General features: G+C 36.8%; 1 protein-coding gene across 12 annotated transcripts in view; it reads left to right on the forward strand.

Annotated features, from left to right (window-relative positions):
- Window positions 1–22798, forward strand: part of VPS8 (VPS8 subunit of CORVET complex) — a 302600-nt gene that overhangs the window by 76759 nt on the left and 203043 nt on the right. For all 12 annotated transcript variants that reach the window (XM_086397371.1, XM_086397382.1, XM_086397390.1 and 9 more), the window contains 3 exons: window positions 9304–9350; window positions 15843–16065; window positions 20286–20375. In XM_086397371.1, coding sequence (XP_086253497.1) covers window positions 9304–9350; window positions 15843–16065; window positions 20286–20375 — 360 coding nt within the window. The remainder of the gene's footprint in view (window positions 1–9303; window positions 9351–15842; window positions 16066–20285; window positions 20376–22798) is intronic.

The raw sequence follows: 22798 nt of genomic DNA on the forward strand, positions 1-22798 counted from the left end.
CCATGTGTTCACTAATAGCATATAGTTGGTTTTTGTGTTTATCTTGTATCCTGCAATCTTGCTGGACTCACTTCTTTGTTCTAGGAAGTTTTGTGTAGATTCCTTGGGATCTGCTATGTAGACAACCATGTTATCCACATACAGGAACGGTTTTATTTTTTTCTTCCTAATCTGTGCTTTCTCCCCCACCACCCCTAATACCACCCCTGCTGGAACTTCCAGGGCAGTATTTCTAGGGCTGGAACTTCTTCCCTTGTTGAATAAGACTGGTGAGAGCTGACATTCTTGCCTTGTTCCCAGAGTTAAAACATTTGATTTTTCACCATTAAGTGTAATGTTAGTTGCATATTTGTTGCAGATACTCTTTATCAAGTTGTGGAAATTTCCCTCTCTATTTTTCTAAGAGTTCTTTTTCATGAATGGATGTTGAATTTTGTCAGATATACATTATTCACTGTTTGATATGATTTTTTTTATTTGTTAATTCAGTTCAGTTCAGTGGCTCAGTCGTGTCCGACTCTTTGTGACCCCATTAACTGCAGCACGCCAGGCCTCCCTGTCCATCACCAACTCCTGGAGTTTACCAAAACTCATGTCCATTGAGTCAGTGATGCCATCCAACCATCACATCCTCTATTGTCCCCTTCTCCTCCTGCCCTCAATCTTTCCCAGCATCAGGGTCTTTTCAGATGAGTCAGCTCTTCCCATCAGGTGGCCAAAGTATTGGAGTTTCAGCTTCAATATCAGTCCTTCCAATGAACACCCAGGACTGATTTGCTTTAGGATGGACTGGTTGGATCTTCCTGCAGTCCAAGGGATTCTCAAGAGTCTTCTCCAACACCACAGTTCAAAAGCATCAATTCTTTGGCACTCAGCTTTCTTTATAGTCCAACTCTCACATCCATACATGACCACTGGAAAAACCATAGCCTTGACTAAACGGACCTTTGTTGGCAAAGTAATGTCTCTGCTTTTGAATATGCTGTCTAGGTTGGTCATGTCTTTCCTTCCAAGGAGTAAGCGGTTTTAAATTTCATGGCTGCAGTCACCATCTGCAGTGATTTTGGACCCCTCCAAAATAGTCAGCCACTGTTTCCCCATCTATTTGCCATGAAGTGATGGGACCAGATGCCATGATCTTCGTTTTCTGAATGTTGAGATTTAAGCCAACTTTTTCACTCTCCTCTTTCACTTTCATCAAGAGGCTCTTTAGTTCTTCTTTGCTTTCTGCCATAAGGGTGGTGTCATCTGCGTATCTGAGGTTATTAATATTTCTCCTGGCAATCTTGATTCCAGCTTGTGCTTCCTCCAGCCCAGCATTTCTCATGATGTACTCTGCATACAAGTTAAATAAGCAGGGTGACAATATACAGCCTTGACATACTCCTTTTTCTATTTGGAACCAGTCTGTTGTTTTATGTCCAGTTCTAACTGTTGCTTCCTGACCTGCATACAGATTTCTCCAGACACAGGTCAGGTGGTCTGGTATTCCCATCTCTTTCAGAATTTTCCACAGTTTATTATGATCCACACAGTCAATGGCTTTGGCATAGTCAATAAAGCAGAAATAGATGTTTTTCTGGAACTCTCTTGCTTTTTCAATGATCCAACGGATATTTGCAATTTGATCTCTGGTTCCTCTGCCTTTTCTAAAACCAGCCTGAACATCTGGAAGTTCATGGTTCATGTATTGGTGAAGCCTGGCTTGGAGAATTTGGAGCATTACTTTACTAGTGTGTGAGATGAGTGCGATTGTACAGTAGTTTGAGCATTCTTTGGCATTGCCTTTCTTTGGGATTGGAATGAAAACTGACCTTTTCCAGTCCTGTGGCCACTGCTGAGTTTTCCAAATTTGCTGGCATATTGAGTGCAGCACTTTCACAGCATCATCTTTCAGGATTTGAAATAGCTCAACTGGAATTCCATCATCTCCACTAGCTTTGTTGGTAGTGTGTTTCCTAAGGCCCACTTGACTTCATGTTCCTGGCTCTAGGTCAGTGATCACACCATCATGATTATCTGGGTCATGAAGATCTTTTTTGTACAGTTCTTCTGTGTATTCTTGCCACCTCGTCTTAATATCTTCTGCTTCTGTTAGATCCATACCATTTCTGTCCTTTATTGAGCCCATCTTTGCATGAAATGTTCCCTTGGTATCTCTAATTTTCTTGAAGAGATCTCTAGTCTTTCCCACTTTATTGTTTTCCTCTATTTCTTTGCACTGATCACTAAGGAAGGCTTTCTTATCTCTCCCTGCTATTCTTTGAAACTCTGCATTCAAATGAGTATATCTTTCCCTTTCTCCTTTGCTTTTGGCTTCTCTTCTTTTCACAGCTATTTGTAAGGCCTCCTCAGACAGCCATTTTGCTTTTTTGCATTTCTTTTTCTTGGGGATGGTCTTGATCCCTGTCTCCTGTACAATGTCACGAACCTCTGTCCATAGTTCATTGTTAATCAGGTGATTTATATTGATTTTTTGAGTTTTAAACCAACTTACATTCCTTAGGTAAATCTGCTTGGTTATGAGATATTATCCTTTCTAATGTGAATATCTGTGTTCATAAAGAATGGTAATCTGTTTTGTTTTCTTGTGATGCCTTTGTGTGGTTTTGGTGTTGGGTTATACTGACTTCATAGAATTGTGAATTATTACCTCCTTTTCAGTGTTATGGAAGAGTTGATTTTAATAATAATTATTATAATACTTGATATTATTTATTCCTTAAATGTTTGATAAAATTTACCATTGAAAGTATCAAAGTCTTGAGTTTTCTTTGTAGGAAAATTTTAAAGTACATTTTCTTAGAAGGTTATGTAGTTCTATTTCTATTTGAGTGAGCATTGATATTTTCTATCTTTAAAGAAATGCAGCCATTTCATCTAAGTTTCATCATTCTCAACAACTCATGACATTTTCATTACCCTTTTCATATCTGGAGAATCTATAGTGATGTCATCTCTGTTGTTACTTATTTTGTTAATTTCTGATTTAATTTCATTGTGGTCTGAGAACATACTTTGTATGACTTGAATCTTTTTAAATTTGAAACTTGCTTTATGGCCTAAAATACATAATTTATCTTAGTAAATGTCCTGTGTGTTTAAGAAAAATGTATGTTTTGCTGATGTTGGAGTTCTAAAAATGTCAATTTATAGATTTCTTTAAAGCTATCAGTTCAGTGGGCTTCCCTGGTAGCTCAGCTGGTAAAGAATCTACCTGCAATGCAGGAGACCCTGGTTCATTTCCTGGGTCAGGTAGTTCCATACCGGAGTGGTATTCGTGGGTTTCCCTGGTGGCTCAGTCAGTAAAGAGTCAATTCAGTATGTACCACTGTCATTATTGACTTTATAATCTTCAAATGTGATTAGTATTCCTTCTTTGAAAAGTTTTAGAGAAAGTTTATTTTTTAGGTGGAAAGAACATTTATTTTCTGATGTATAATTCCTTTCTAGTTTTTTTGTATTGGGATCAGATAATGTTTTGTGTACTAATTCTACATTTTGAAGATTATTTAGGGTTTTTTTGGGTGTGTCTGTGGCCCAATGTATGATCACTTCTCATTGCTCCCACTGTTCCATCAGCACTTGAAATATAGTATTTTGTGTGTTTTCACAGAGAATAAATAGTTCATTATCAGTCAGATTTTTTAAATTGTTAAATATCCTAAATCCTTACTCGTTTTTCGTCACCCCAGCTTCTCGTGGACAGTGCCCTGTTACAGCACTCTTTTCTCTCTTTTTCCTTCCATCTTCTAAGCCTTAGGAGCATTAGCACTGTCTAATATAGAACGTATCATGTTGTAATTTGGCATATAGAAATAGGAAATTGATCTTCATGATGGTTTATTTACTCACTTAATACCATTTTAGCCTGAATTTTACTTTAGCTGATAAACAACATTTAATCTGATCACAATCCTGTTTTTCTTTGCATGGAGTTTGAGGGTTGGCTTTTTTTTTAAGATTTTAGATTTTTGCTTTTTTCAGATTTCAATCTGAAAATCTTAGGTGGATTAAAACAAATATTTTTTGTTTTTATTTTTTTAAAAGAAAACCTTTTACCACTTTACTGTACTTCTGATATTTAAGATTGTGTCTTTTATTCCAGTGATTACCTTTGTAATTATAGTATTGTATAGTTCTCGTCATCCTCTATTTTTTGGTGGGGGGGAAGGCATTGGTCCTTTCTGTTATTAAATTTAGCACAATTTTCTTTATTCTTCCTCCTTAGCGTAATTTTCTTTATTCTTCCTCCTCAATCTCTCCTCTGTACCAGATTTTAACCATTATCTTTTATACTGTTAAAAATGTTTCTACTTCTAAGTTTGTGAGTTTTAAAGGATGTGTTTTAACTACCAATATGCAGATGAAGCCACTTAATCTCCCTCCAACCTTCTTTTTTTCTTTCTCCTCCCAATTTGTCTTCATGTAAGTCTTTTCCTTACTGTCAGGGTATCTGTTTGTTTTAGGCTTACTTTTTAAGTTAAATGTAGTTCCTGCTGATCGCCAGTGCTTTTGCTATAGTTTTCCCAGTCATTTTCTTGGCTGCTGAATCCGTTCCTTCAAGAAAGACTAATTCCCTGGTGGTCCAGTGGTTAGGACTCCGCACTCTCACTGTCGAGGGGGCCCAGGCTCAATTCCTGTTAGGGAAACAGATTCCATAAGCCACGCCATGAGGCCAAAAAAAAAAACAAACCAAGGGCTAATGAATCACCTCCAGTTTCACCAGTGAAGTCTTTACCCTGAAGCTGTAAAGCTCACAGTGGTGGCTATATGATTTCCAAAATTCTTATTTTCAGTTGAAAGCTTGAATTTTAATCATTAGCAACATGTTCCTTTTTTCCCTTAAAGTGACAGCTTTACTGTGTTCCATTTCTGAAAAAGTTTTCGTCATACACTCAAGTCTGAACAGATATCTTTTTCTGTCAATCATCGTACTCCATGATAGAGGTGATTGGTTCAGCTCACAACTCAGTCGCACAAGTGGTTTTGTTGAGACAACTGTAGTGCTTTGCTGTGCAACAGAAGTGCTTTAGTCCTATTTCTTGTTTCATCACACACAATTTTTTTTTAATGTACCTTGAAGGATGAGATTTAATAAAATTAATAAAAAGCACTGCTTCATCAAAGACAGTCTTTGTTTGTTTTTTTGACTGCACTGAGTCTTTGTTGTTGCTCACGGCCTTTCTCTAGTTGCGGTGAGTTGGGGCTCCTCTGTAGTTGCCATGTGCCTGCTTCTTATTGTGGTGGTTCCTCCTGATACGGCGGTGGGCTTAGCTATCCTGTGGTATGTGGGATCTTTCCTGACCAGGGATCAAACCCATGTCCACCTGCATTGGTAGGCGAATTCTTAACCACTGGACCACCGAGGAATCCCCTAAGGGCAATCTTGAGTGAAAATGGAATTTTTTTCCCTTTCCTCTAAGGGTATGACTATGAAGAATATGATGACTGCTAGTATAGATTGGTTCCACTGCTTGGATTTGGGCTAAGAAGACAGCAGTTTAACTGACCCTTGTTGCATTATATTTGCAAATGTGAATATGCTGAATAATAAAAGTGAAATCTTCATATTATTATTAAGATTATAATATCAGGAAAATGTTTGACTTCACAAAACTCTTGAGTCTTGAAGACCTCCTGTGGTCCTCTTATGAGTCACACTTTGAGAACAACTGATATCTTAATTATGCTAAATGATTAGAAAAAGGCAAAGAAATATAATCATTTTAAATAATATTTTCTCTTAGTGGTAAAATTATGGAGGGCATTTTATCTTTTAAAATGTCTTTATGTATTTTTCAAATGTTCTTTGAATTCATATTACTTTCATGAAGAAGAATATGCTTCACATTCTTGGCTATAAAATGATAGGCTTCTAAACAGAAGGTGACAAATGTTTAATAAAAGACACATCTTTTTTTTCCAGATATGGAGGCTATTTGGTTAAGATTTGGCCAAAAGTAAAATAATATGGAAGAAGTTAAAAAAAAAGGGAAGCCTCAAGAGAACAATGATTTTTGAGTTGTTGAGTCTTCACATTGTTGGTTTCTAGCTTTTATATTGAAAAGCATTTTGCCTTTCTTTAAGGATCTTGAAAATGTTGTTCTGTTATCTTCTATCATCGAATACTACTGTGGGAAAATCTGAGACTAGCCAGGTGTTTTTTTGTCCTCTCTCAAAATTCATCGTATTTACTGGCTACTTAGTTTGGGTAATCCAGTAATTTTACTGGGTCTCAGAATAATCATCCTAGGCCTTTTTTTTCCTGCACTAGTAATATGTAGATTGATGACTGTTAAAAAAAAAAAAATCTCAGGAAGGTTTTCTTGGGTTGTATCTTGAACTATTTGTTCTATTGTTTTAGTTTTCTTATTCAGGGGTTTCAGTTACACATATATTGATGTTTTCTCTTCCTCTTCCTCGCCCTCTCCTCCTCCTTCCTTTCTCACCTTTCTCCCCCCAATTCTCTGCAAGCTGGTTCTCACTCATTACTGTGCTTACCATCTAGTCACGAAGATAAAACACCTTTTTACTACTGATACTGATGGTATCCTAATCTATAAATAAAATAAAATGTTCATCTTTTTTCATCCCCAGTGCTATATTAAACAGTGATGATCACTCCTTCCTTTTTAAAATTCTGTATCCTGTAGATATCTATGAATGTATGCTCTTTTTTTTTTTTATTTTTCTTTTCTTCTAACTTTTAAACCTTTGTGACTGTTCCTGAGTTGGATTTTGTTTCCATTTTCTGACCGTGTCATAAATATTGGTCGTCCTCAAGATGTAGTTCAGTGTTCACTGGTTTTTTCCCCCTGTTATTGCTGGACAGTTTTATTCATGTATAATATTTCCTCTCATAACTTAGAAGTGTGTGATTGTTACCCAGGTGTTTCAGATTACTATATCCAATTGCTTACTGTTCAACATCTAAGTAAAGATGTTCCTCAAAGCTATTATGGTAGCCCAGGCTACATTTAGCTTCTTCCTTCTGACACTGCCTCTTTTATTCCTTATCTCATTTCATGACATCGTCATCTAACCATCACTCATACTAGAAACTTAGCAGTTTCATAGACTCCTTATGCCTTCCTACCCACAACCAGTCTGTCACCAACCTCTACAGTTTTTCTTTATGGTTATTGATTGTATCTGCCATTTTTTATGCCTACTCTCACTACCCCAGTTTAATCTCCTGTTTCCATCTTGGACTGTAATAGCCACCTATCTTCAGTCTTGGTTTTCCAGATTCTCCCTTTATAGAATCAACAGAATGATTTGTCTGCATGTATTAATCTGGTGGTTTCACTCTCCATTATCCCTGTAGTTTATCCTTAGTACTTAATACTAGGCTAGGCACTTAATTCCTTATTTTATGCCTTTAATAATTCTGAATATACTTTAATAATTCTACGTAGTAATTATAATATTTGAAGTTTTATGGGTCTCCCTCTGTTGTTTGTAGTTTCTGCTGCCATTTACTTATGATACATTATTTCATGAGGTGCTTTAAAATTTTTTATTTTGAGCACATCTTTAGTGGGACTTTTTCAGGTCTTATTTTGCCTGTGTTAAATACTGTTTCTGGAATTTTCTTCTTTCAAGTGCCCTGGGAGTATCCTTTCTTCAGGATCACCTTTTATGTTCATTTCTTGGCTTGATTATTCCCATACTAGGGAGATAGTGTAAATTCAAGTCCCAAATCTACCTATAGGCAGGATCTTGTTTATAAATTCTCAGAGAGTACAAATTTATCCCCACTGAGTCCAGGCATCCAGGCAGAGACAGACAGCATTTCTTGTGATCTTTCTATGCCTATAGGCATTCCCCGCCCCCCCGCCCAATTTCCTTTCACTAAGGAGGCATCTTTTAAGAATCCTGGTTTTAGGAGGGTCTTTGTGTCATTTCTTTATGTTGTAAGAATCAAGGCCTCAGCTTGTTTGACATTAAAACCCAAGCTCTTACATGAATAACAAATTTATAAGCCAGTTTGAGTGACAGCTCAGGGCTTATTGTTTTAGTTTGCAGTTCCCTTTTCAATTTTAAACCCTGGGTATTGCCCCTATTTTGGGGCAGGGGGAGCTCAACTATGTATTTTTAAGAGTGTTTATTAAATTTCCCCAATGTTTCTAAGAAGTTTTTTTTGTTTTGTTTTCTCCTGGAGATTATTCATCTCACTCTGTATTCTCACTCAGGGTTTAGACTTAATACAGCTCTAACATGATTCAAATCTATGGCTTTAGTTTCTGTTTTTGAAGAACCTAAGTAAGATTCTAATGTAGTCATGAGGAATATTGATAAGGAAGCAGGATGGATGGCGCAAGAATAGTCTTTTAGAATCATAGGTCCTACTTCTGCTTGCTTCTCGTTCAGATAATAAGGATTCCTTAGTTTTTGTTCTTTTTGTCAAAGGATTGTTAAGCATGTGGTATTCTCTTCTTCACATAGCATCTCCTCTCTTCTGATAGGATATTCTTCTGCACATAACCTAAGCTTTCCAGGATGTTTAAAGGAAACCATTGCTCCTCAGCTAACAGAAATGAAAGAGCACTGCTGAAATGTTAATGCTTGAGTACTTGACAAGTTCTAGTCATAATAAGCTACTGCTCCTTCCTCAAACGATTTCTCTTTAAAAAGGCCAAAATTATGGGTTGCCATTTGCTTGATGTGAGTCTATATATGATGAATTTTAAAAAATCAAAATATTTTGAAACTGAGAAGTTAAATCAACCTTAAAATAGCTGGTTTGGAGGATTGTAGCAAAATATGGACAACTTTAATCACCCGAGCCACCAGTGGGACGAACTAACCGTATTATATTATTTATTTGATCTATTTCTTTCCTTGCGGATTTTCTTTACAAAAGTGTGAGATAATTGCATATTTTCAGTATTGTTATAATGTTATATGCTCTTTATTAACTTACAATATCTACATAATATTTTATTTAAATAGCAAATTAACTGTTTTCCCATGTTGTATATTTAATTTTAATGTCTCCCTCCCGTCTGCCTCCTTCTCCCCTTTCTTTTATTATAGAGCTGTAGAGAATACCTTAATTTTTTTTTCCTTCTTAAATGTATTTAGGATATATTTCCAGATAGAATTACTGGGTAAAAGAGTTTTCACATTTTTAAGGCTTTTGACATAGAATGCCAAATTGCTTACCGAAAGTATAGTGCCAAGTTATATTCTCCCAACAGTACTTGAAACAGACTACTTTTATTATGTGTTGTGTCTATGCAGGGGGCCATTGGACAGAGATGTGGTTCTGATGCTTTCTTTATTGTTTCTCTACAGGATATGGTACCCGTCATAGTTGATTACTGCCTTCTGCTACAGCGAAAGTGAGTATACATTGCCTGTCAGATTCAATTATTTTGAATCCTACTTGCCTCTTGCTTATATTACAATATACTGCTATGAATTTGACCGAATGGTTTTTTAAAACAATGAATTTACAGAAATTTGATTCTTTAAAAATTTTCAGTCCATTTACCTAATAAAATTAACTTGTCCAATATAGATGCTGTGGGTATATCATCTGTAAATTTATGTGGCAGAATAGTGGAGATGAAGAACATAGCAAAAGAACAATACTACTTAAAGATCTTAAAAGTGTATGATTCATGCACTATGCTTTTTTATGAATCATCACTAAAACACAGTATTTCATACCATTCAAAAAAAGGCAAGATTTATTGTGTTTCCACAGTGTTGGTTTTTGGAGCCTCTTTGTTTAAAAGAAATCAGTGTAAATAAACTCTTGATTAGATTCTGTTTATTTAAATTGTAACTGTGTAAATTAACCAGCCTGTACTATTTCATAATTCTTCAGATTTATAATAATAGTTAGTATCCTATATTCCAGGTTTTGTTCTAAATACTTTCCATTAATGTATCTATCTTTTATAACAAGTTATTTAACTTTTATAATAGTGAGGTAGGTATCATTATTATCTTCATTTTACATATGAGGTTCCAGAAGCAGTGTGTGATTAAGCAACTTGCAAAGCTTACTCATGCTTCTTTTGAGGAGCAAAGGTAGGGTTCTCATGCAGGTGGTCTGGCTCCTGGGCTTTGCTCCTAACACCAGCTTGCACCGCATCTTCGGTAGTGGAGGACAGCTCTGAGGATCCAGGGCAGACACTCCCCAAACCCTGTGCAGCGCTGCCTTGACTCTTGGATTGATGTGTGTTCAGGCTGCTTGAATCATACACAGTTGGATCATACTAGAAAGTGTCAGTGAAGGTTATCAAGAAGACAGTTATTTGCTGTGTCAGACCTTCAGTTAAGTCACAAAGGGCTCTAGCTTCTTTTTACTTAGGGCTCATTCATTCCAGTGTTTTAGCTATAGCATTAAATGTAATTATCCAGTGAGGTGTATTGTATTCATGGTTGGGGTATTGTTGAGAACATTGTTTTACATTATACATTATATTGTATTTACATTATATAGTCTTCTTTATAAAGACCCATGGAAGACATTTCTCTTATAGCTAGTGGGGTGTTGTTTGGTTCTGTTGATATATTTAGTGTACACTGGCCAGTGTTAGGATGATGCTCTTGCTCCCTTCAGTCTCTGAATTTGTAATTATCGCATCATCAAAGCTGAGTTCTTCACATTTTTTAATTGTTAAATTGATAGGTCAGAAAGTGAATTTGGTAATTTTCTCTGTCAATTTGAAGTTATGAATGATAAACTCCAAATAGGATCTTTAATATGAGTATTAAAAGTTATGTAGAAGACTTTTTTGATGGCCCTCTGTTATTCAGAATGAATTTTTTTCTGCTACACTCTCTGTAGGGAGCTAAGTTTGAAGTAATAAACATCTGTTTTGAAATTAGCCCTTCCAGGAAACAAAGTCTGCACCCTGAAGAGTAATGCCTAAGTACAGAGAGAAACACAAGAGCCAAAAACTTTTTTTTATATGTACTTTTCTTTCTCACTCTTTCTCTGATACTCTAATAAATATTCTCCCAGGATGATGAGAAAATGTCTTAGAATTTTGTTTTTATTTGAAGTTATAGATGCAGATAGGAGTTGCTGAGTTATGTTTTTCTTGCTTCTTTATTATAGCCTCTTACTTGTTAAGAAAGAAACGTAGTTTTGCCGTTAATCTTACCAGCACTGCGTGCTGCAGTTTGTCACAGGAGTGCCTTATTTGTCAACTTTTATGCTCTGGTTACTGAATTTTTAGCTCTTTAATTCTCCTCCAGACTTTTTGTGCTGAGCTGAAATATATAATTATCTTTCCTAGCATGTTGTTTTTAACAACACATTACAGAGTGCTGCTGCTGCGTCGCTTCAGTCATGTCCGACTCTGTGCGACCCCATAGACGGCTGCCAACCAGGCTTCCCGTCCCTGCTATTCTCCAGGCAAGAACACTGGAGTGGGTTGCCATTTCCTTCTCCAATGCATGAAAGTGAAAAGTGAAAGTGAAGTCGCTCAGTCGTGTCCGACTCTAGCGACCCCACGAACTGCAGCCTATCAGGCTCTTCTGTCCACGGGATTTTCTAGGCAAAAGTACTGGAGTGGGGTGCCATTGCCTTCTCCGATTACAGAGTGCAAGGGCTAGCAAATACAACATTTTCCTTAAATTCATTAGAGTTACTTTGTTACTCTTATTTTATCTTTCTTATAGTAAAGCTTCATTAATCTCAGTTTCTTTTACTTGGCTACTAGTTGGTAATCACAAAAATGTAATGGACTATTGATTTAAAATGAAACTAACATGAAAAATACTCCAATAAATGTAAAGCAAAGGGGAAAATGATGCAAAAATTACATTTGTGGCTATGAGAAAAAAAATTAATGGATACAGACCCCCCCCCCAATATTACAAATACTGTTTATTGAAAAGCAGCATAAAGCAAACCTAGAGCCTATTATACAAAGTGAAGTGAGAAATACAAATACCTTATATTAATGCATATATATGGAATCTAGAAAGATGGTACTGATGAACATACCTACAGGGCAGCAATGGAGATGCAGACATAGAGAACAGGCTTTTAGACGCAGTAGGGGAGAGAGAAGGTGGGATGATTTCAGAGTGTAGCACTGAAGCATGCTTACCATATGTAAAGTATATGGCCAGTGAGAATTTGCTGTATGATACAGGGAACCCAAAGCCGATGCTCTGTGACAACCCAGAGGGATGGGATGGGGAGGGAGGTTTAAGAGGGAGGGGACACATGTATACCTATTGTCGATTCATGTTGATATATGGCAGAAACCATCACAATATTGTAAAGTAATTGTCTTCCATTAAAAATAAAATAAAAGTCTATTGGGACTTCCCTGATGGTCCAGTGGCTAAGACTCCAGTGCAGGGGGCCCAGGTTCGATCCCTGGTTGAGGAGCTAAATCTCACATGCTGCAACTAAGACCTAGCACAGCAAAAAAAAAAAAAAAAAATCAGTAAAATAAAAGACTGTTAAAAAAAAAAAAAGAAAGCAATGTGGGGTTCTTTGCAGTTGTAGCCAGTCCATTTATCATTTGTCCCCTTCCAGGACTTCAGGTGAGGCAAGTCCCCATCCCATTACTTTCAGAATCTACTCTTCTCCTTTTTGTGGAACTTGTCATAAAAGACCACATCTGTGGATGAACCATCTACCACTTTTCACAGCTGACGTGAGGCACATACTGTAATTACATATGTGTAATATGTAAATATGTAAAGGTTACACACTTAGCAAATAAATAAGTAATCAATCAATCCTAACAGATAAATAGAATTAGCACAGTTACTGTATTTAAAAAAGAGAGAATTAAAGAATCAGTGAATTATATGTCAGTACATTGTATGCATGGAAACATGGATTGCCAGTCATCAGAGAACTGAAAAGTTACATTGTTTAATTTATAATTAAATTATATGGGGAAAAAAACCCAAAGACAATTGTCCATTGAAACTGTTGAAATTATACATTGCTGATGGCTATGTGGATTGGTGCTGTGATGCTTTTTGGAGATAATTTGTTTTTTTTAAATTTTATTTATTTTTTAATTGGTGAAACATTGCTTTACAATTTTGTGTTGGTTTCTGCTATACAACAACATGAATCAGCCATAATTATGTATATGTAAAATATCCCCTCCTCCCTTCCCTCCCCTCCCCCATCCCACCCCTCTGTGTCTCCGCAGAGTGGCAGGCTGGGCTCCCTGTATTATTTAGCAACTTCTCATTATCTGTTTTACACATGATAGTCTATGTATGTCAGTGCTGTTTTCTCAATTTGCCCCACTCTCACCTTCCCCCACCTTCCCGTCAACAGGTCTGTTCTCTACTAGGTTCATCAGTGTATTATTTTTCTAGATTCCATATATATGTGTGTGTGTGAATATACAATACTTGTTTTTCTCTTTCTGACTCACTTCACTCTATATAAGAAACTCTAGGTTCATCCACCTCTCTACAACTGACTCAAATTCATTCCTTTTTATGGCTGAGTAATATTCCATTGTTTAAATGTACCACAACTTCATTATCCATTCATCTGTTGATGGACATCTGGGTTGCTTCCGTGTCCTGGCTATTGAAGATGTTGCTGCAGTGATCATTGGGTATATGTGTCTTTTTGAATTGTGGTTTTCTTAGGGTATATGCCCAGTACTGGCACTGCTGGGTCATATGGTAGATTTATTCTTCGTTTCTAAAGGAGTCTTCATACTGTTTTCCTTAATGACTGTATCAGTTTACATTCCCATCAGCAGTGCAGGAGGGTTCCCTTTTCTCCACATCCTCTCCAGCATTTATTTGTAAATTTTTTGATGATGGCCATTCTGACTGGTGTGAGATGGTACCTCATTGTAGTTTTGGTTTGCGTTTCTCTAATAATGAGCAGTATTGAGCATCTTTTCATGTGTTTATTGGCCATCTTTATGTCTTCTTTGGAGAAATGTGTTTATTGGTCTTCTGCCCTTAATTTGATTGGGTTGTTTGTTTTTCTGATACTCAGCTATATGACTACTTACATATTTTGGAGATTAACTCTTTATCAGTTGCTTCATTTGCAATTATTTTTTCCCATTCTAAGGGTTGTCTTTACACCTTGTTTATAGTTTCCTTTGCTGTGCAAAAGCTTTTAGGTTTTTTTAGGTCCCATTTGTTTGTTTTGGTTTTTATTTCCATTAGTCTAGTAGGTGGGTCAGAGAGAATCTTGCTGTTATTTAGGTCAAAGTGTGTACAGCCTATGTTTTCCTCTAAGAGCTTTATAGTTTCTGGCCTTACATTTAAGTTTTTAATCCATTTTGAGTTTATTTTTGTGTATGGTGTTAGAAGTGTTCAAATCTCATTCTTTTACACTTAGGTGTCCAGTTTTCCTAGCACCATTTAAATGCCACACTTTTTTTTTTTTGTATCTTTTGACTTTAAATAAATTTCTAAAAGTAGAATGACTAAGGAATTATTAATAAGTACCCCAAATGGAAAGACTACGTAAGGAGTTGTTCACTTACTCATAATAGTGAAATAGTAGAAATAAGTGTTATCCTACAGGAATAGCTAAATAAATTCTGATGTTTTGGCATATTGACACATAAGTTAGACAAAATGATAATTTTAAAGAGTGACTAGAAGCTTAGAGGGAGAAGGCAATGGCATCCCACTCCAGTACTGTTGCCTGGAAAATCCCATGGATGGAGGAGCCTGGTGGGCTGCAGTCCTTGGGGTTGCTAAGAGTCGGACACAACTGAGCAACTTCACTTTCACTTTCCACTTTCATGCATTGGAGAAGGAAATGGCAACCCACTCCAGTGTTCTTGCCTGGAGAATCCCAGGGACGGAGAAGCCTGGTAGGCTGCAGTCCATGGGGTCACACAGAGTCGGACACGACTGAAGCGACTTAGCAGCAGCAGAAACTTAGAATAATGCTTATCATATAATTGCATAAAACAAAATTCAGATTATATCAATGATGAATATAACTCTAAAATTATTTCTGGGGATTTCCCTGGTGGTTCAGTGGTTAAGACTTCACATTCCAGTGCAGGGGATGCATGTTCAGTTCCTGATCAGGGAGCTGAGATCGCATCTCTTTGACCAAGATGCCTCTTGGTCAAAAATCCAATAATAAATAAAAATAAAAATAGAAGCAATATTGTAATAAATTCAATAAAGACTTTAAAAATGGTCCACATAAAAGAAATCTTTAAAAGAAGTAAAGTTATTCTTTGCAGAAGAAATCGAAATAAATAAAACAACTATTGAGTGTGGCAGCATTTGATTAATTACATTTTTTTTAAATTTCTGCAATAAAAGTTTTCAGCCATGTTTTTAAAATATTGAACATTTTCTTTTTCCTTTCTCTCAATTATCACTACCTGAACCCTTTGGGGAAGCAAGGGGCAAGAACTAGATAAAGAAGCAAATTGGCCATGCAGATCAGATGGGAAGATTTAGATACCAGGAAAGAGGAAAGGATAAATTGTGAATAGTCCATCTAATTTTTTTCTGTTTCATCATAGTCTCTGTACTACCTGCTCTCATATTGGTATTGTCTTTAAGAAGCAGTGTGTCATAAGGGATTCAGCACAGAGTTTAGGCCTGAAGACTGATTCAAATTCTGACTCCATCCCCTTGTTAGCTAACTGACTTCCAGCAAATTATTTAACTTACTCAACACTTTTTATCTGTAAAAAGTATTGGGCAAATTAATTAGGATAGTATATATATTATGAGATTTTTCTAAACATAAAGCTCTATGCAAATATTGTTACTATTTTTAGTAAACTTGGAAGTTGAAATAGGAGAAAGATGAGATATACTTAGTAGACTGAATTTCATGGATGGTTGGAATGTTCCTAAAAGTATTTTTCCCCATTCTGTTACAGGGATCTTTTATTTAGCCAGGTGTATGACAAATTAAGTGAGAATTCAGTGGCCAAAGGAGTGTTTCTGGAGTGCCTTGAACCATATATTTTAAGTGATAAATTGGTGGGGATCACACCCCAGGTGATGAAAGACTTGATTGTTCATTTCCAAGATAAAAAGTTAATGGAAAATGTGGAAGCCCTCATTGTGCATATGGATATCACCAGCCTAGATATTCAGCAGGTGAGTTTATAGGCAGTCTACTAAATTATGGAATAGACATCATTCCTTTATTGATTATATTTATCTGATTTTATTGGGCCTCACTCTATCAACCCCAATTATTTTTGAGCACTTTTTGGTAATAAGAGGTCTCATAAACTTGTATTTGTCAGTATATTTCTTTGAAGTGTTCTTTATTGAGAGCTAGATTAGAAAATCCTGCAAGCCTTTGGTTTCTTTGACAGCCCCCAGACCTCTTAGCATAGAGTTTATATTTGGTAGTTGCTCAGTAAATGATTATTGGCTTATCCTCCTTCATCAGTTTGTTCACTACTACAGTTTTCATCCTGCAAATGAATTTCAACTATAAGTACTTTCACATGAATAATAGAATATTTTTACTTTAGAGAGTATGAAGCCATTTTTTTGAAAAGTTAGTTTATATGTCCAGAGTTGATAACTTTCATACATTGTTTTGAAATACAAAGCATAGTATAAGAAGCAAATTTTTGGACATTTTAGCTTGATTAGCCAACCTGCTGTTTGATAAAATGCTTTTAGTATATCTGAGGTCTCCAGAACAAGTTTTAAGTCCTTAATTGAGGAGCAAATATGTATCTGACCTAGGACACTTCACTAACTCTTTAGTTTCACATTAGTCCAATTATGAGCAAAGGCACAAAGATACCAAGGGGCTGAGCCCTATGATCTAAAATATGAGTGACTTGCAAAGTTAGAAGGACCAATAGGTTATTTTTTTTTTTAATGTGCAAAATCACATGGAAATGAAGTTTTTGAAAAATGATTATTGTTTTCTTTCTGGAAGCTCTGTATGAATGCCTGTGAGTTTGCAAAAACCAGTTCCTCTTCTATATATGCCTTTCTGTCACGTGGGTAAGTTGGCATAATCTTCACATCTGACATTAGGTCCATTGATTTGAGAGCATGTTATCTTTCTAGCTTTATTTACCTGTCACTGATACAAGAGAAATTTCTAATTTCTTCTCCTTTCAACATTTTTAGCTTTTCTCTGAAACTGGGTTAATATATCTACTCTTTTTCATGTTAAAAAAGCAGTTTAAACAATCTCCCCCTCAGATTCCTTTCTCTCTGTATCAAACCTTCCCCTTCTTCCTCTTGCCTTACCACCACATCTAATTTCCCCCTTGCAGCCAGATTCCTTCCTTCCCCCGCTCTTTCTCTCCTTTCTTTCCCACACTTTGAAAGTATCTTTTAGATTGCTTCTTCCATTTCATTCACATCTTAATAATTCTTCAACTTTGCTTTCACTAGAGTCTGTAATGACCTCCATGTCCACTATATCAAATGGTATTTCCCAAATTCCTTCAACAGCTTTTATTCATTAATTCAAGAAGAATTTATATTGAGTGAAAGCCTCTGAGTGTGCTTTCATGAACCTAGTGGACAAGGCTCATAAGGCCAACATTAGCAAAAAAAAAAGTTTGACAGTAGAAGACAAACAAATAAACAAACCAAAAATATCCAAGACAAGTGTTCTGTTAAAAGTCAAACAGGTAAAGAGAGAATGAGAGACTATCTTAGATTGTTATAGAAAACTTTCTTGAGAAAATAGCATTGAGTCTGATTGATTCTGGAATCTGAATGGCAAGAGGAATTAGTAATGCAAAGATCTTGGAGGAGAAGATTGTTACAGGTAAAAGCAACAGCTGATGCAAAAAAGCAAAAAAAAAAAAAAAAGATATGCCTTGGGTATTAACATGCTTAGTCACTCAGTCATGTCTGACTCTTTATGACCCTATGGACTGTAGCCCACCAGGCTCCTCTGTCCATAGGATTCTCCAGGCAAGAATACTGAAGTGGGTTGCCATGCCCTCCTTCAGGGGATCTTTCTGACCCAGGAATTGAACCCAAGTCTCCTGTATCTCCTGCATTGTGGTCAGATTCTTTATCATTGAGCCACAGGGGAAGCCCTTCGGTGTTAAAGTTACAAATGAAGGAAAAACAACTTGATTGAAAAAGAGAGGTAGCCCTTTCAGGGCAGGGTACAGATTTTTCTATTTTATTCTGAGTGTTATGTGAAATCATCAAATGATTTTAAATGAGATTACTCTGATTTGCTTATGGGTAGCAGAATGACAGATGGGGAAGTAGAGAAGTAGAGAAGAAGCAAGGAAATTGGTTAAGAGCTAGTCAAAAGGAGGTATACTGGCCAGAGATGGTAGTGGTGAAGTGAAGAGAGATGGTTTGACTTTGGGTATATTTTGGAGGTAGAACTCATTTTCTGATGAATCAGACCTGAAGGTGTGGAAGGAGAGAATTTAAGACTCTTGCCTAATATTTTGGCTTGAGAAGCAAGGTGGATAGTAATTCCTTTAAGAAGATTAGAAGACTGGGATAGATCTGAGTGTAGAAGAGAAAATCAGGAGGTATATTTTGCAGTTTTGAGATACTACTAGACATAGACATTTAGGTGACGATATCAAGTCAGTGGTTGAATATGTGGGTCAGAGGGGAGGCTAGGGAAGCTATAAAGATATGTATGACCTTGACACTGGCTGAGAGGAGGAGAAGAGGACCCAGAACATGCCTTTGTCTGGAAAAACTCCCATGACACCTCACTTCCATTTTCCCTCTGAACCTCTTTGGCTGTTCCTTACCATTCCCCTTTTTTGACCTCTGCTCTTCTACTTCAGTCTTCTCCTGTCACTCACTACTATAATTTAGCTCTCATAGGAACAGAGTGTGATGTACTACATACTTCAAGTCAGAGCTTCGCAGGTGACTCAGTGGTTAAAAAAAAAAAAACCCACCTGCCAATGCAGGAGACATGGATTCAATTCCTGGGTCAGGAAGATCCCCTGGAGGAGGAAATGACAACCCACTCCAGTGTTGTTGCCTGGAAAATTCCATAGACAGAGGAGCCTGGTAGGCTATAGTCCATGGGGTTGCAAAGAGTTGAACGCGACTGAGCAACTGAACTTGATCCTTCAAGTCATCTCTGTTCCTCTTTCTGTTTTCTCAAATTGATTTCTCTTCATCCTTAACCACTTCAAGCTCCTTTCCTCCTTTCTGCTCCTTCTGCCTGCAAAACCCCTTGTTTCCTCCTCTGCCTTTGGCTTACATACATGCATCTCTTGTTCAGTCACTCAGTCGTGTCTGACTCTGCGACCACATGGACTTCAGCACTCCAGGCTTCTCTGTGCTCTACCATCTCCCAGAGTTTGCTCATACTTATGTCTGTTGAATTGGTGATGCCACCCAACTGTCTCATCCTCTGTCGCCCCTTCTCCTCTAGTCTTCAGTCTTTCCCAGCATTGGGGTCTTTTTCATTGAGTTAGCTCTTCACATCAGGTGGCCAAAGTATTGGAGCTTCAGCATCACTCCTTCCAGTGAATATTCAGGGTTGGTTTCCTTTAGGATTGACTGGTTTGATCTCCTTGCTGTCCAAGGGACTCTCAAAAGTCTTCTCCAGGACCACATTTCGAAGGCATCAATTCTTTGGCACTCAGCCTTTTTTATTGTCCAGCTCTCACATCCATACGTAACTACTAGAAAAACCATAGCTTTGACTATATGAAACTTTGACGACAAAGTAATGTCTCTGCTTTTTAATAGGCTGCCTAGGTTTGTCATAGCTTTTCTTCCAAGAAGCAAGCGTCTTTTAATTTCATGTATCCGTTAGGTCCTAACTTAAATATTGCTCCCTCAGGGATGACCTTCTGAATACTCCAGACCAAGACAGTTTCCTTTATAGACTTAACACATTTGTAAATGAACTATTTGCATAATTGAGTATCTTCCCCAAGTCATAATTCACTTACCATTTTGTGTCCCTTCTTTTGGTGAGTGTCCAGGATGAATGGAAGCACTGTCAGGGTAGAGACTAGATCTGGATTTGTCTTATGTATTATCCCAATGCCAAGGAGAGGATCTGAATATAAATGTTTGGTAAATATTTGTAGAACTAGTGACCAAAGGTAGAATGGATATGGAAAGGGGGAGGATAGAGAAGAAATAAAATCATATATTGGAGGATGTTTAAAAGTAGCTATTATACTATTTAAAGTAACATCGAACCTACAACAGCTCTTACCCTGGCATTGTGTTTGAGTACTTTAATTTCAGATTTTTTTTTCAGAGAAGGAATAAGAAAAATTAGGAAAGAGAATTCAAAATCTTCCCCATAATTAAAGCTTTGAGGAAAATAATTGGTGAGACTTACTAAATTGTATGGACCAAGCAACATTTCCTTTTTACAGATAGTTCTCATGTGTTGGGAAAATCGACTATATGATGCTATGATCTATGTCTACAACAGAGGCATGAATGAATTTATTAGTCCAATGGAGGTAAGATTCTTCCTAATTTGTACACATATTTAATATTGTCTATTAATGTTTTTTCGCTTCTCTCCATTTGCTTTGAATAGTTTGTTTTCATCCAGTCACTTTAAATTGTCTTGTAGGTTTATTAGACTTGCACCCATTGTTGTTCAGGACTTTAGATAGTCTTTATAATTTTACACCTTCATATACGTATATGCCATTTCATTCTTTTTATCTGCATAAGTAGGTGTTTAAATCCCAGGGAACAATAGATAAAAGCCTGTGAGACTCTACGTTTTTTTTCTAAAAGATTTTCATATTATTGTAGCTTTTCCAAAAGTTATAAGAAATTTATTCTATACTATGGAATAATTATTTAATTATTATTTATTAATAATGAATAATTATTCAATTCTATAGTAGAGTAATACTCTATTACTCTATATGGAGTAATGGTACGATTGAGTAATGCTGTTTTGTAGCTGTATTCTGCTAGGGGAAACTCCTGAAAATGGTGAGAGGTCATTATTTATTAATAGCTAATTTGTTGCTTTTCCCATTTCAGGATTTTCTAGCATTCATTAGAATTTCTTATTATCCTTACCATTAGAAAAGAGCACCTAAAAATCTTTTGGGTTTATTTTTAAAAGAAACAAACCTGTCTCCATCATGTTAGTTCCTTTAAATTTGAAGACAGAATTAAGGGTTATAGATTGTGGGTATGTCAGGAAGATCCCCTGGAAGAGGAAATGGCAACGTACTCCAATATTCTTGCCTGAAGAATCCCATGGACAGAGGAGCCTGGTGGGCTACGGTCCATAGAGTCTCAAAGAGTCAGACATGACCGAAGGGACTTAGCACACATGCAGTGCCCTGCCAGCCCACCGTGTTATTACAGTAACTGCATTACCTGGGTCAGAAGATCAGGCGTCTCCTGAAGGCATCCAGTCAGCATTTTTGCATATTTAATAAACATCTGAAAGCATTTACAGTATTATTTAAGTCAGCAGTCATTCCATGATATTTCAGTTTTCTTTTCACTTGGAAGGTGAATATCCCTTTAGTTCATAACTCCTTAAGTTTTGTGTACTTCTTTTCTCTTGGTCATTTTCCAGAAGAGTGCCACAGCCTTCCCGCACTGGTTTTGATTTTGATTGTCTGTGTTTCAAATTTGAACACCTCTCAGCTGCCTCTTCAGTGAGGTCCATGACCTCTGTGCATGCAAAAATGTTCTCCATTTTTAAACCACAATTACACTATTAAACCACAATTAGAAATAATTAATGCAGTTTCTAGTTTCTCTCAAAATAATCCCTGCAAACAGATTCTGATTTGATGCATTGTATGTTGTGATAAAAATGGTTGTGGGGTTTTGTTATTGCTGCTTTTGAAGTTTCTGTTTTGTGTGGATTTTTTATTGCTCAGAATCTGGTTTGTATTTATAGCTATGCATCTCAGATGGAACACTTTACTGTTGAGGTTGCCTTGTTTTTTGTTGAGTAGTTTTCAAGTTTAATGACTTTCAGCAGGAGCTTGGTGTTTGTTGTTAAATAGTTATTTGGAGATTTTAGCAGTGGGAAGTTAGAGGCATCCTGTAATTGCCCTTTTATAATTCTCTGCCTGTAAAGAAATCACTATTTAGTGTTTAAAGTTTAGTTACTTCAGTTTAAAGAGGTCCAAATTAAAAGAATCTGAAAAGAATAGATACGTGTATATGTATAACTAAAGCACTTTGCTGTACACCTGAAACTAACACTGTTGTAGCCATGCATTCCGGGAAGCAAGCTCACTCAGAAGGACAGTGCAGACAGTGGAGTGCCGTTTATTACACCAGTGGGCCCAAGGCAGAGTCTCCTCTTAGCCAAGGACCCCGACCGACTTTTGTGAAAACCTTATATACCTTAAGTGTACTGCTCAAGCCCACATCCCCACATTCCTTAAACCTAGACTGGAAAGTGTTAAGGGGAGATACAATCAGGTTACAGCCATGATTCATAATCAGAAGGGTTGGCTAGTTATACATTGTAGCCTACACCAGTGGGTGTCATAAAGATTACAAAGGTGATTGACTACATAGGGGATTATTACATTCTTTTTGGCAACGGGAATTCTTGGTTTGGAATCTGGTGTTTATCAGTCCAAGAGGCCAGTTTGGCCGTAGGTATGTTATCCCCTTGGCTACCAGGCACATAAGTCCAAAGCTCACTGAAAGTGCAAGATGGAGCTTCCTTCTTTTTCAAGATGGAGTCAGCTCAGTCTGTTCCTTTCCTCCCTCAACACAACACTGTAAATCAACTGTACTCTAATGTGAACTAAAACTTAAAAAAAAAAAAGGAACTGTATTGCCTTTTGAAATTTTCTAGTTTTTCTAGAATGAAAGACAGTGTCATCATACTTGAGATGATTACCATAGTCTCTGAAATCTTTCCTTAGTTCTAGTTTTGGCT

This window comes from Bos grunniens, chromosome 1, assembly GCF_055505025.1.
Source record: "Bos grunniens cultivar Pamir isolate PY7600 chromosome 1, Bosgru_T2T1.0, whole genome shotgun sequence".
NCBI lineage: Eukaryota > Metazoa > Chordata > Mammalia > Artiodactyla > Bovidae > Bos > Bos grunniens.